This window comes from Cyclopterus lumpus, chromosome 15 (assembly GCF_009769545.1).
Source record: "Cyclopterus lumpus isolate fCycLum1 chromosome 15, fCycLum1.pri, whole genome shotgun sequence".
NCBI lineage: Eukaryota > Metazoa > Chordata > Actinopteri > Perciformes > Cyclopteridae > Cyclopterus > Cyclopterus lumpus.
The window spans coordinates 11,166,195-11,181,393 of record NC_046980.1 but is presented as its reverse complement, the minus strand read 5'-3'; the positions used below and the strand labels follow the sequence as shown (position 1 = coordinate 11,181,393).

Below are 15,199 nucleotides of genomic sequence, written 5' to 3'. Positions count from 1 at the left end.
TCAATAGCTTTTTCAAATGCCAAATGGCCACAAAAGAGAACAGATACAGTAAAAAGGTCTAGTGGGAATGCCAGCTGCGTGTTATGCCTGCTCGCTAAGAGCAAAGATGACACATATGGAGACAAGAGTAGCACTGAGCTTGGAAGCCAGTGAGATGATTCACTTTTTGTTCTTCTTTCTAGTTTGGAAGATGGAACATGTAAACTATTAGAGACAGCTGCGGTCACAGTTCTGCACTAACTCCAGCACATGAAGTGCAAATGAGGTCTTAAGTATTTTGAGAAGACTGAAACTGGCAAATCAATAGTTCTTATTTCATTTTGATGCTATTTTTTTTTTAAATCAAAAAATGTCAAGAGTAGTGGATTTTGTTTATATTCATATCCCCTTCCAACAAACACAGACATGTATGCATTTCATAATTTTGTAGTGGGGTTTCTGAGACAAAGGAGAGTTCAGTGTCTCGCTCAAGGATACTTTCGCAGAGACAAACACACAGGAAACCTTGCTCACCACAAACACAATTTATAGTTCAAATCTTAAGTCTCTTGTAAACTGAGAACAATTTGAGCCACTCAATCTTCATCAATCATCTTACCCTTAACATAAATCCACTTCTAATAAGCTGACCTCAGGCAAATCCTACTAAGACATTTCCACTGCTGATGGGGAACAATGTGATTGGAGCAATCAAAAGCTTGGGATGAGACAAGGAATCTGCCTCACCCAATCAATTTTTCTAGTCTGACCTAGTAACTTGTTTTTCGGAAGTCATTGTTGATTCGCCTCTAGCCACAACATTTGTCTTTGCCTTTACTTCAAATCCTGAAGCTTTAAAGTCCTGAAATCATTGGATGAAGCTACAGATTCAGTCATACCACTGCCTTGTTTCCAGGCTCTACTCAAATTGGACTCCGCTTATTTTGCCTTCCACAACTCTAATCTAAAAATAAGTGAAAAAGAGAGCAACCCTATGTGTTGAACCAGCAGAGACACAATTACTCCTGTTTCAAGTGATAAAATACTCCAATTAGCAAGTCTACATTTGTGGTAGCACATGTAGGTCCAACACAGGAGAGCTTACAACACTTTACTGAGGTATGCCATGAGAAATCCCACAAGACAACCAAGTGAAGAGACAGTAAAAGTTGGGATCATTCATTACAGCCTAAAGTACAGGAATAAAGGGAATTAAACCTGGAGGTAGATTTGCCTGTTTGATGGTCTTTTAATTAATGGAAAATGTAAGTGAAAAATGAATGGAAAATATGCATTGCATTATCTGTCTGTGCCTTGCATCGGAGGGTTCTCGCAGCAGTAAATATATAACATCTGGATCTCAAATGTGGCTAAAAAGAAAGTTGAGCACAAGTTGGGGAAACCTTTTGCCAGTATTTTTGTCATGTTTTGTAGAAAGTGCACGCTCAGGAAATAAAGCAAATGTTACCATTATGATATCACTTGGCTTTGGTCTCTGACCAGCCGTTTCCCAGGACTTCTTGAACTTCTGATAATTTTTTATTTACAAGTTTCTTTTTTGGCCAACAGAAGAAAAATAAAGATAGATATGTGTGCATCCATTCAAGTAAAACAGTAGATCGACCGCATGAGGAAGCAGTCTCACAAAACTGAGCCAGGTGATAAATATAGAAATTTGAGAAATAAGAAAGCAACACTTGTCAACTTGTCAACTATAAGCATAATAATGCAACTTAACCAATAACATTGAGTCATTGAAGCTAACCATTAAAATATAAAATGATATAACTATGCATATGTAATACGAATAATATGATTAATATTCAAAGTAAAACCAAATGCCAATGATAGGAGTTTTTACATGATGTCAGGATATATGTAATTGGTCTTAGAGTTGTCTGTCTTTAACCAATCCATGAAATGACAAATGAGCAAATAAAAAAACAGTTTTGGAAAATGCTAGCAAGTGGACTTTGAGTTAGGATTATTTTGTTAGACTACTTTTGACAAAGTAAAGTCTGAGATGAAGAATGTAGAATTAACTTGTCATAAAAGTGCTGTGGATGGAATCATCAAATTTACAGAGCGCACATGTCAACAGATCCATCACAACTGAGCAAACTCCCTCCACTAATGAACACTGTGATACGGTTGAAAGCTAGCAAGTAGAGCGCGGGTTGAGATCATTTTGTCAAACCTCCCTGAAATTAAATATGACAAAGTTCAACAATAGGATGTGAATCTTTCAATTTCATGCAGTTTTATCTCAATTTGCTGATCATTTCAGAGGTTGTCCTTCTCTAGCAGGTCCTGAGAAAGATATGCCACATTGAATGGATTTGAGTCACTGATTAAGAACAGCTCTTTCCCTCTGGGTAGACAGACAAAAAAGTATCTGTGCAGCGGTGAACGAATAGGACTGTGCAGCTGTGTTCTAATTGCATTCAGAAAATAGCTTGGGAAACATTGGAGCAGACAGTTAATGCAATAAACTACAGCATTACTGGTTATTGGTTAGTATGAGAAGGCACGCTTATTTCATGAGCAACTATTTCTGTGATTAAAATGATCATTTCAATAAGATAGACAACTACCAAAGAAAATATAACATCCTAAATAAATAGTAAAGCTATATTGAAAGCTATTGACATTATAATCACACACTTGGCCCAGGTAATGCATTGTATCAATATATTTTTTTATTTTATTCTAATTTGTTATGCTTCAACTCTCACTCAGTCAATATGTTCTATCATGCTTTTATTTTCAGGAAAACCTATCATGGTTCTTTATTTTCCTGCAGAACTGGAGCCCTCCAATTCTTCACCTATTTGTGAATTGTACGACTTGTAAAATCTTGGCAGGTTTACGTAGTTTGGGATGGTTAGTGACACAAATCTGAGAGCGATGGCTAATAAGAGATGACCTCATGAAAAAGATCTGATTGATACAAGTGTTATTGCAACTATAGTAAGTCTTCACAGTTGTGTTCTAATTGATCCTGAACATGTTCAACCTTTCTTGATTCTTTAGAGTTTGTCCTATCAAACTAAACACAATGTGCAGAAGAGCTGATGGGGAGCGAGCATGCTCTGAAAGATGAAGTGCGTCTTCAGACTCTGCAGATTACTGCATTAAGCCAGCAAATAGCCACGGATCAAACTTTCCACTTTTAAACTTGGACATCTGAATGTATCATTGTGCTGCAAGGTTTAACTGAATGGAGTCACACAGATGGACAGGAAGATTTAAAACATGAGTCTCAAGTCCAAAAGACAACAACAAGTCTCAGAAGACATCTAGCAGAAGTTATGATGTTATATTCTAAAATGCTTCTTTTTTCAAATCTATTTGCTTTGAGAAATTCCAGAGGAAAATCATCAAGTGACCAATAAAACATTTCCAAAGGGAATGTTGCTGCGTAAGAAATGCTAGAGCTGTACACTTTAATTTCTTATTTTTCTGTTATGGCAATTCAAGATAGACAAATATCTTTGTAATGTGTTAAGTTTTACTTTATGTTTTATGTGGTGAGACCATACAGTTCCTGAATTTCTATGGATATATACCAGTTTAGATTGATATTATGCCAACAGCGTTGAATTAATTATGGACAGGATGACCTGAAATAAAGATATCACAAGCTGAAGCATTCAAAGCATTTCTACATTTGGCAATCCCACAGTGACATCGTTATTGAACATAGCCTCTGCCACATCCCTTAAGAGACAGTAAAACAAAAATTGCACAATAGTAAATCACAATGCATCCATTTGGGAGTTGCAGGGTTGAGATTTCTTTTAAATAATGTTAAAACATTTAAACATCAGCAGCTGTGAGGTCACTGACATACAAGTCCACCCACCCTGACCTTTGGGATCGTCTCAATAAACCTGCTATGTGACCTCAGCCTGAGGACATCATTCCTTTATAACAAAGACTTGTATCCTGAGATTGTATATTCGCTTTGAACATTTGCTGATTTTTTCCAACATTTTATAAGTGAAATTCAAGAAACAAGACTTAACAGGTGAAGCAATTTTTCTTGGATTAAAGAAAACTTGACCTCTGATTAACACTGCTTTTCACTGTGACCGCTTATCTTTGCTTATGCACATTTTCCTTTCATTCCTGTTTGAGACATTTGAGATAACGATTAAACTGATGTGCAAACATAATCAGGGAAGGAATGGTGGATAAACACATTACAACTTTTGCCTGTATGCATGTCCCCTGGAGTGTTTATGCAAAATTAAGATAATTTAGGTCAAAATCTGGATTCTCTGGTTTCTGATATCTGATGTTAGCTGTCCAAAATATGTACAATGGTCAATAGCTTTATATACAGTGCATCCGGAAAGTATTCACAGCGCTTCACTTTTTCCACATTTTGTTATGTTACAGCCTTATTCTAAAATGGATTAAATTCATTATTTTCCTAAACATTCTACACACAACAACCCATAATGACAAACTGAAAACTGTTTTTTGCACATTTATAAAAAATAAAGAACGAAAACATAACATGTACATAAGTATTCACAGCCTTTGCTCAATACTTTGTTGAAGCACCTTTGGCAGCAATTACAGCCTCAAGTCTTCTTGGGTATGATTCCACAAGCTTGGCACACCTATTTCTGGGCAGTTTCTCCCATTCTTCTTTGCAGAACCTCTCAAGTTCCATCAGGTTGGATGGGCAGCGTCGGTGCACAGCCATTTTCAGATCTCTCCACAGATGTTCAATTGGGGTCATGTCAGGGCTCTGGCTGGGCCACTCCAGGACATTCACAGAGTTGTCCCAAAGCCACTCCTTTGTTATATTGGCTGTGTGCTTCGGGTCGTTGTCCTGTTGAAAGATGAACCGTCGCCCCAGTCTGAGGTCCAGAGCGCTCTGGAGCATGTTTTCATCCAGGATGTCTCTGTACATTGCTGCATTCATCTTTCCCTCAATCCTGACTAGTCTCCCAGTTCCTCCTGCTGAAAAACATCCCCACAGCATGATGCTGCCACCACCATGCTTCACTGTAGGGATGGTATTGGCCAGGTGATGAGCAGTGCCTGGTTTCCTCCAGACATGACGCTTGGCATTCAGGCCAAAGAGTTCAATCTTTGTTTCATCAGACCAGAGAATTTTGTTTCTCATGGTCTGAGAGTCCTTCAGGTGCCTTTTTGCAAACTCCAGGCGAGCTGTCATGTGCTTTTAACTGAGGAGTGGCTTCCGTCTGGCCACTCTACCAAACAGGCCTGAATTGTGGAGTGCTGCAGAGATGGTTGTCCTTCTGGAAGGTTCTCCTCTCTTCATAGAACACTGGAGCTCTGTCATAGTGACCATAGGGTTCCTGGTCACCTCCCTGACTAAGGCCCTTCTCCCCCGATCGCTCAGTCTGGCTGGGCGTCCAACTCTAGGAAGAGTCCTGGTGGTTCCAAACTTCTTCCATTTCCAGATGATGGAGGCCACTGTGCTCATTGGGACTTCCAATGCTGCAGAAATTTTTCTGTACCCTTCGCCAGATCTGTGCCTCAATACAATTCTTTCTCGGAGGTCTACAGATAATTCCTTGGACTTCATGGCTTGGTTTATGCTCTGATATGCAGTGTCAACTGTGGTACCTTATATAGACAGGTGTGTGCCTTTCTAAATCATGTCCAATCAACTGAATTTAGCACAAGTGGACTCCAATCAAGTTGTAGAAACATCTCAAGGATGATCAGTGGAAACAGGATGCACCTGAGCTAAATTGTGAGTGTCATGACAAAGGCTGTGAATACTTATGTACATGTTATGTTTTCATTCTTTATTTTTAATAGATTTGCAAAAATTTGCAAAAAACAGTTTTCACTTTGTCATTATGGGTTGTTGTGTGTAGAATGTTGAGGAAAATAATGAATTTAATCCATTTTGGAATAAGGCTGTAACATAACAAAATGTGGAAAAAGTGAAGCGCTGTGAATACTTTCCGGATGCACTGTATATATATTTCTGTTCTGGGAAATGGGGTATTAAATTAATGTTTAAGGAGTAACAAGAGACAGGAAATAACAAAACCACAAAGACAAAAAGTAAAAGTAAGTTCTTACCTCTGGTGTTGCAGGGTTGAAAGTCACACTGAGCACTGTGTCTGACTGTTTTTGAAGTTTGTGGAGGTAGCTGCTGCTGCGTATGTCATAAATATATGCCTGAAATGAATGAGATAGACTACATGAACAAAAGCCGGTATGAACTAACCATTAAGTACCATTTATAAAACATATATATATAATTAGTTAAATTAACCATCAAAGAGTGCAGCTCAAAATAATACATAGAATATGTAAATGTATTCGGACTGAACAAGATTCACAAATTAAATATGGTACTACAGACAAAGTCAACAAAAAGACACGAGCAGACCGATGAACAGATGTGGATTTACTTTGAGGAAAAGTTTAGGTTTTCTGTGTAAGTGTTCCTTGTTTGAGCTCCAGCACATATCTACAAAAGCCCACATATGCAGTGAGTTTGTGTACAGCTAATATCCATACTACGTCCATTGGTTGTTCGGGAAGTATTCTGTCAACTCTACTTTAAATCATATTTTACTGGCCGGTGAAGCATGCCTCCTTCCTGCATTGGGAACTGCCATTTGCTCTCTAGGCCTTGGTGAAGGATCCCTTTGAGCCGCTGCTATCTGAAGGCGTTGTCATTCAAGACATCGTTGCTGCTTGCATTGACCTCAGCCAACAGGTGAGTGTGAACTAACTGCCCTGCCAGTGCAGCACAGTTTCTGGATGCGTGGTGACCGCGGCGAGGCTACACTCGAACCAAATTCCTCCTATACTACTCATGTTGTTTTTTTCAGGTTGACGGTTGTACAGCCGGATGCTCTTTGTCTTCCACCCCGTGCAGGAAAATTGCATCTGCTTTGCCCGGTGTGTGTGTTGGCAAGGTGTGCTTTGGGATGGTGTTGCCTTTGTCAGTGCATTTTCCAAGCATTTGGCAGTTTTGTTCGGTGGGGTGAGTGTCAAGGACATATGTACGATGGCTGCGGGGTTGATGTGCTCCTATGTTCATGCTAATTTCCAGTGGGCGAATGCACGCTTGCGAGTGGAAGAACTAGGGTTATAATATCGTAACCTTCATTTCACATCATTTGTTATAGAGTTACAGAAAGGCGCTGTTCCACTGAACTCTCCGTTCAAAAGTCTTAAGTGAGTTATATTCAGCACCTCGCATTCATTTAAGTTAGTTTGCTGTTTTGCATCAAGTGACCATTGAGACCGATAAACAATCCTAATGAACCCTTGCGGATATATTACAGTTATTTTCTGTTTTGAGGTAGTAAAAGCTGTGCTTTTTATTCATGTGCTTGTAGGTGATTAATTTACACTTGGTCTTGGGTGCACAATAAGACGTGTACATCGCTTGTGTAGATAATGTTTCCTCAGCGTATTAGCACTATACAAATTAAATATAAATAACCAGGAAGTTTGAAGACACATTTGTGTGCTTTAGTGCCATGAGTACAGATAAAAACAGATCCGGGGATGTTTGTTAGTAGAAGGCACGACTCATCAGATTCCTGCAGCTGTTTTGTATTATGTTTCCCTGAAAAAGGCTTCAACAGTGAGCTCTGTCAAACAGTCCATGGGTAGAGTGTCTAAGGCATAAGGCATATGACGTGTGTGGTAACATGCTGGGTATTAGATACTTGTAAGAAAGAAGTTCTTTCAGGATTGCTTAAATATCACATGGATCCCCAGATGTATCAGCTTGTATCAACTTTAACTGAAGCTAAGAGCAGGGATAATACTGAACGAATAACAGGTTAATATTAACCACATTGAAATAATATTCCACTTGGATTGTTTCTTGCCTTGTGTTTTTTGGAAAATGTGTAATATGATCTAGGGAGTCATTTTAAAGTATTTGGGTTCTTTTTTTCCATGATTGCTTTTTGATATATTAAGACAAGTACAAATGTGTCTGGCTTATGGAAGTCTCAGGGCAGCTACAAATAAATACGGTGTAGCTAACTACCATATACTCTCCCGGTTTCCAAGAAATGTTGGAAATGTCCAATCTCGACAGAGATGTACTCAAATGTCTGTGCTGTGCTGAGTCCCCATAATTAATAATAACCAGCAGCATGCATATATTATTCCACTGCTTTCAATATGCACATACACCAGAAGAAAAGAGAGATGGATAAGGAAAAGGGAGGCAGTCTTCTGAAAATGTCTTGAAATCAAGTACAAGGCACAGTCTGGAAAAGCAATTAAATAGTTCTGCTTCAACATGAATGTTGAATTTGACTTGGAAAAAGGCTGGAGTCCAAATAATAATCTCGGAGTCAAGCACAAACAGTCCTCACCTTAAGGTGAAACTGATAAAGAAATGCTGTTTTCCTGCTGTCATTCTGCTTTACAAAGACGAGGAAGAAGTACATCCCATATGATTTATTGTAGTCAGAATATGTTGCTGCTTACTACTAGAATTAAACACATATGGTAGTACGTAAAATACATTCATACAGGGCTTATCTACTCCTAATTAATTCATTAAACCACATTCAATCTTACAAAAATGAAGAGAAAATAATTGTGCTTATCGCAGACAGATATCGCAACTTACACAGTTATCCTCGGATCCTGAGGCAATGAACCGGCCACATGGCGATATGGCTGAAGAGCACGGATGGCAGCGATTTAGATGGTTCTCATAGCGCCGTACACACCTGAGAAAGAGATGCACAGAGTGGTGAGATATGATGACGTTTACAAAGTCAAACCAATCTGATGTGCAGGAAGCACTGAATATTTGACTGGTAATATCATAATACAATCTTAGTTGTTCTGGGTCCCATCATATATAATTTCAGGTTTTGTTTTATCGCAATGCTCAAATTAGGAGCACATAATATATACACTTCATATAAAACAATATAATTTAACCCATTGGAAATTATTTTACCCTGAACTCTGTGTGCCAAGAAAAACTCTGAGATAGAAAGGGACAACAAAAATGTGGAATAAATGAGAAAACAGCTTGAAAGTGAGTGATCGTTGGAATGGGAATGAATAGCATTTCACACACGAGTGCAGCCATCTTTTGTGATATGTTGGGATGTGGTGTGATGTTAGATGAAGATGCAAAGTCTATATAGTATGCTGAACTCATGGCAGGAATTACCAAGGAGCAGAATGCCACAGCCTGCAGACTTCAGCTTTTACAAATATCTAAACCAGCAGAAGACAAGTAGTTGAGCATGAATCCAGCAAAACCAAGGAAAGAGGAGGTAGTTGATGATGAATGGCCCCCTCGTGCAACTTCTGTGCTGTTTCTTTGCTTTGCAACAGCATGTAATGTCTTTACAATGCCACTAACGGCTAGCTGAGCTAGGGTCTCTGTATGGGCTGGCATGTTGGCAGGGCTTTGACAGGATATGGTGAGAGCATGTCTTTGACATTCACATGCTAATGTCATTAAGCTGGGCTAAAAGTAGGTCATATTCACTGGTGTTCATAAAGACATCCGATATACCCAGTACGTTGAGCAAGTTAAGTAAAAGCAAGCAATAGAAACTAACGTTATGAAACCTATAATGTTGGGGGGTCTGAAGGGGAATAGAGGCAAAGCAACCCATACACAGACTGTGGAGATGATTGACTGTGCTAAACCCTTTGCAAAGAAATATTGAAACGGAAATACATTTTTGAATGTTTGAATTAATGTCATTTTGTGAATACTAAATGTGTCGAGGTTAGCTTGAATACACAGTATACACCTACACCCAACAGGGTTATATTATTTCTTGTGTGAGAGCTACTCATGACAAATATAGTGAAAACCTCTTTTCATTTTGATGCATAGCAAGAGGGATGAGAAGCATCTGTTTCTAAATCCCCATCAGTACATCTGTACATTCAGGTCTGCAGCAGAGCTGATAAGTATCACTTTGATAAGAAATAGTTTAACAAGTTAGTGTCAACTCTTATCAGGTTTTCTAGGTCAGAATGAGGATCTAACGTTTTGTCTTACGAGATGCTTAATCCCCCTCCTACCCCCAACACACACACACACACACACACACACACACACACACACACACACACATTCTCTGTGTTGAGATGACTATACTGCCTTTTCCTGATGACTAACATAGACTGCATCGGAGGGTCTGATTCTCTTGAGTGGAAGTTCCTGACTCCAGGTATTCAGTGTCAGTCATCAAAGTAATCTGCAGGCTACAGCTCTTTATTTGCAGCCAATTTAACTGGCTGAGGAAATTAGGCAAAAGCTGCTTTTTCTTGTACATTTGGATTTGGATTTTAACACAAATGCATTATTGATCTATTTAGTCACAATATTAATTTATGAGATGATGGCAATTCCCTCTAGATTTAAAGGGAACGCAGCACTGGACTAAAGAGACACATCTGTTGTTTGTATCTTTAGAATTGGTAGGGACTGATTTTAAACTATATCCTAAACTGCCGTGTAGAAACTTGAACCTTGCACACATTTGGAAATGTAAAGGGTGAGTGAAGGCTTTAAAAAATAACTGTTACCAATCCTTAGATTACATACAAACCTCTTTCTTTAGGTGTTGCAAACTTTCATAAATCGACCTTAAACCTTCAATGGATACGCATGGGCATCATGCATGTTTGTGCTTTGGTCTGAAAAGGAAGGAGCACCAAGTGCTGGGGATTTTCATGCAAGAGAGCAAAACGAAATTCCGATTGAGTTTCAGATGTTTCCACTGAGCGAAATGTACAATTCCCATTGTGGTTTTTCTGGAAGTTCTCTTTTATGATTTGAAGCCAAAATACAGTATTAACCCCCGATGTTGTCACAACTGAGAGTTTCTGTCAATGGAGTTGTGTGTCTAATAAAAATCAGGATCGGAAACTTCTTATTGCCAAGTATGTTACACATACAAGAAATGTGGCGAGTTGATTGGTGCGTGACAGTAAACACAGTCTAATAATAAAGACATTATTTTAAAATAGAAAATGTACAGTAAAATATAGTAAACAAACAAATAGAAGTAAGTTAAAAGAAGTATGTTATGAAAGTGTTGTGTATATTAATGGATAAAAGATGGTGTGTTACTGTAATAAATTGTCTGGGGGTGTGTGTGTCTGAGTCAGTGGGGGTCCCGGGCTTTATTGAGCAACCCAACTGCAGATTCTCAGAAACTGTTTCTCTGGCGTGAGGGAAGGGACTCGAAAAGTCCAGTAGCTGTTCTGTAGCTGGGTAAAAGAACCCACAGTCATTTATCAGCAGTGTTTAGGGACAAGCACGATAAATTCATAAAATAACTCTATTAATGACTTTGATTGCAAAACAATTTGGCAATGACCATACAAAAATTGCGGATGTCAAATTATGCTTATTTAATCAGTCTAGTGAGATCATGTATGTTCTCATTGATTTCCTTCGTGATTGTATGTAACTCTATGCCTGCCAACCAAATATATATACTTATGTTAGAATGATAAAAAGGCAAGAAATAATGTTCTTTTTTGAAGTTCTAAAATTATATTCAATTTACATTCATTATATATCCGGACGAAAAAATGAGCGTGTGAGTGACGGTAAGTATGAGATCAGCAGTAACATTACAGCTGTGAATGTAGCAGTGCAGTGTGTGTATAATTTATTTCTCGGTAAAGTGAGGAAAAACAAGCTTTTATCGTTTCTTGCTTTTCAACCAGTTGATGATTAAAGTGATGGGGATTAGCCCAAAGTTAGCAACAGCTCCAACTCAGGCTAACTTAAGGTGGGCTGACTTTAAAGGTGGACCAGCTATCCTTCTTTAACTGTTCAAACAATAGCCCAGTTAAACTATGCAACGTATGTATCAGGACAACACAATATCCTGAAAATAAAATATGTTTTAAAAGTTATTGTGAGAACTGTATTAGTATTATTAAGAATGTATATTTGTACTCGGCAAATTCTCAAAAATGTAAGTACTTGTACAAAATATTGTTTCAATTAAAAGAAAAAGCGATACTAAATAAAATACTTATGAGGAGCAGCCACATGAGCACATTATGTAAGGTTTACTCATGCAATTCATTTTTCCAAGAACTTTTGTATTGCCTTGTTATTTTATGAGGAGAGTCTGGTGAGCATAACAACTAGAACAGGCTTAACGACTTCCATTAGCGGCAATCTTCACATAAAAATAAATACATTTAAGAGAGCCGGAACTGTTTTTGTGGTTTGTACTATCTACAGAAACAGACACGTAAGGTTTATGAAAGAATGTTTTAGTCCAGAGGACCTGCATGTGCTGAGGGATGCTTGATGTCATCTCTAAGAACCAGACCTGGAAACCAGGTACAAAATGTATCAGATATAAATATAGTTTTGATTGAAACTGGGGTGAGGAGTTAAACATGAAAGCCGGCTCAGACATGAAAGAATGAAACACTCAAAAATGTCTTCTGCTGGGCCAAAAAGAACATTCTGAAATCCAAGAAAGCCTACTTGAATTATCCGCCTTTTATGAAGCAAAACAAATTCTCAGCTACGTACTTTGGAAAATGAAAAATTGTAGATTCCATCATCGACTGAGGAATGTTTGTTTAAGAAATGTTATATGTAATTCAAAGATAAGGTCATTTTGCACTCCTAGGAATAGCAAAGGAAAAAAAGCAATATCGTTTTTTTCCTTAATGTACTAAAATGTATTGTCTTTGGAAAATTTGACAGATGAGGTGAGCCAGTGTGAGTAGCGATTGAGACTGTAAAGCCAGTTTCATTAATGTCAATCAACACAGTAAATGTAATAGTTGTAAAAATATACATACAGTACATGATTATCACAATGTTTACCTGTTATAGAGGTTTCATTCAGGTATTCCAAATGCGTTTTTGAATTGAGTGCAAAATACTCTTATTTCAATTTTACAATTGTATGCCACTCGTTCCGGATAACACTAATAGCCTAGTCTCCAAATTGTCAAGAAAAAACACATGTATAGGAATCGATACTTTCTTGTTTTGGTTGCCATACACCATTGTAATGCCATCAATGTTGTGCTTTTCCTTGAAGCTATATTTCGGGAATATACAGACGGAGCCATTTAATGGCACTCTTCTTGCCTGATTTTCACATTTGAATACAAATCCGACAGAATAAACTATATTAAAACCAACCTCATTGTACGGAGGTCCCACATCTTCATACCATCCGTGACTGCACTGGTGAGGAAGAGGTTGTATAAATCCGGCGCTTGTGTGCTGAACATGGAGCCCTGTGAAATACAATTTAAAAAACAAATGAAGACTCATCAGCACATAATTGAGTTAAATAGGTTGTAGGTCTTCCATTATTGTCCAATAATGGAAAGGTTTGTCTCTGTATCCAATATTGGCAATAGGTTTTCACATTACTATTGCAGGTTGCATTATTATAACCTAAATGTAGAAGGTGACATTGAAGACAATATAAGTCCATTGAGGCTGGAAGGAAAACAGGAATGGAAGCATGATTGTTGTTAATTTGTTTTGGTGTCATTTCCCATCTTTTATACACTGAGATATGCTTCAGCTATGAACATATAGACTTTTCAGTGCACATCTATACATACATTCTATGTATGTATAGATGTGTATGTATAGATGTGAGAGAGAGCGAGAGAGAAGGAGAGGGGGGGGGGGGGGGGGGGTTGTTTATACTTCCATTAAGAGTGTGAGAACGGGAGTCTGAGAGGGCATTTCAAGTTCCATTTTCCGAGAAGTCCCCTGCTCTGATGAGTTCCAGCTGAATTTTGCAGAAGAGTCGATGGAAATGTGAAGTGGGAAAAGCTGCTTCACACGCTGCAGTTCCTGATGTTTGCTCCACTTCTCGACAAGAAAGCAAGAGTGGAGGCAAGACTGACATTATGTGTGCTGTCTCCAGGCAGGGGCAATCCCTCTGATCCACAGGTATTATTCCTACAGCATCCAAATGCCCTCGGGCAACCGGGCAGAGGACCCCACATTGACGCAATAGCCAAGCTGAAACAACAGACTGCAGGCTTTCCATACAATAGCTGGCGTGACAACGAACAGGCACCTCTTGGTCGGAGCGGTATAGTCAGCTGTGTGTAAGAGTGCATCACGGTTGAATGAGTTGATGCATTTAATCCATGCCACTAGCTGCAGTGTGTCTAGCTAATCCGGCTGGCCTTGAGTGTCAAGTATGCACAGGTCAACACCCCAGGGTCACTGGGTACAAGCCTCTCTCTCTCTCTCTCTCTCTCTCTCTCTAATATAGACATTTCAGTGTTCTAATAATAAGTTACATAAGCATCTGTAAGATTTCCATATTTTTATGATCAAAATGAATGGTTTTGTTGCTATTACGAAACTGGCAAACATCAATATGACAATAAAAGAAGAGAAAAGAGGACCTTTGTTTAATGGCTGCACAGAAATGTAAAAAATATGCTGAAAACTCAGACTTGTATTTAATGTATTACTATTATTATATTTAGAGTTTAATTTTGAGCGATGCAGTATTTCCTTCTTCATAGCACTATAATAGAGCCCGCGTTGGTCCAAGACAGGGATGTGGGAGTAAGACAACATAAACCCAAACTGCATCATGGAACAGCATTACTCCAAGGCCAGCATTCAGTGTGCTCTCCTCCTGCCATCTCTTATGGCAGTCTTAAGCCTGATGCACCAGGGATTTATGTCTAAACACTCAGCAAGATGAATGATAGTGATGATAGCATGTCCCGTCTGTCTGTCATGGAAACCTTTTGGGTCTTTTTTTCTTTTTTTTCAAACATGACCTCCTTCATTCACACCACAAACTAACACTTTTATTCCCTCAAAGATGATCTGTGCCTTATGTAACTCGCCGGCACTCATAGAAGTCTTACGTAAGACTGTGACATCTGCCAAATAGTTGACCCTTCAAGAGGAAGATGGAAGATGGTGCTCATACAAACAATTGATGCCAAGCAAAAATCTTTGCTTTGTTGGTCAGATCTAAATGGCACTTAGGAGTGATGAGATGTCTTTGAGTCGATCCATTTAGAGGTCGGTATAAGTTTTAGTCAAACTACAAATAAGATAAAACACAATTTCCACCTCACACATTCTGTCATCTGACAGACATAATATAAAGACATACAGAGAGACTGTAAACTGTAAAGTTGTAGCTCAGTTATGGATCAGATTATTGAAATATTTTGACTCCTATTTGGGCAGTCAGGAATGTGAAATGGTCTT

General features: G+C 38.5%; 1 protein-coding gene across 1 annotated transcript in view; it reads right to left on the bottom strand.

Moving 5' to 3' along the window:
- The window catches only part of wdr27 (WD repeat domain 27), a 37,306-nt gene that overhangs the window by 5,756 nt on the left and 16,351 nt on the right, over window positions 1-15,199 (bottom strand). The window contains exons 21-23 of the mRNA XM_034552052.1: window positions 13,133-13,230; window positions 8,591-8,693; window positions 6,058-6,156 (exon numbers count right to left, since the gene is read on the bottom strand). Coding sequence (XP_034407943.1) covers window positions 6,058-6,156; window positions 8,591-8,693; window positions 13,133-13,230 — 300 coding nt within the window. The remainder of the gene's footprint in view (window positions 1-6,057; window positions 6,157-8,590; window positions 8,694-13,132; window positions 13,231-15,199) is intronic.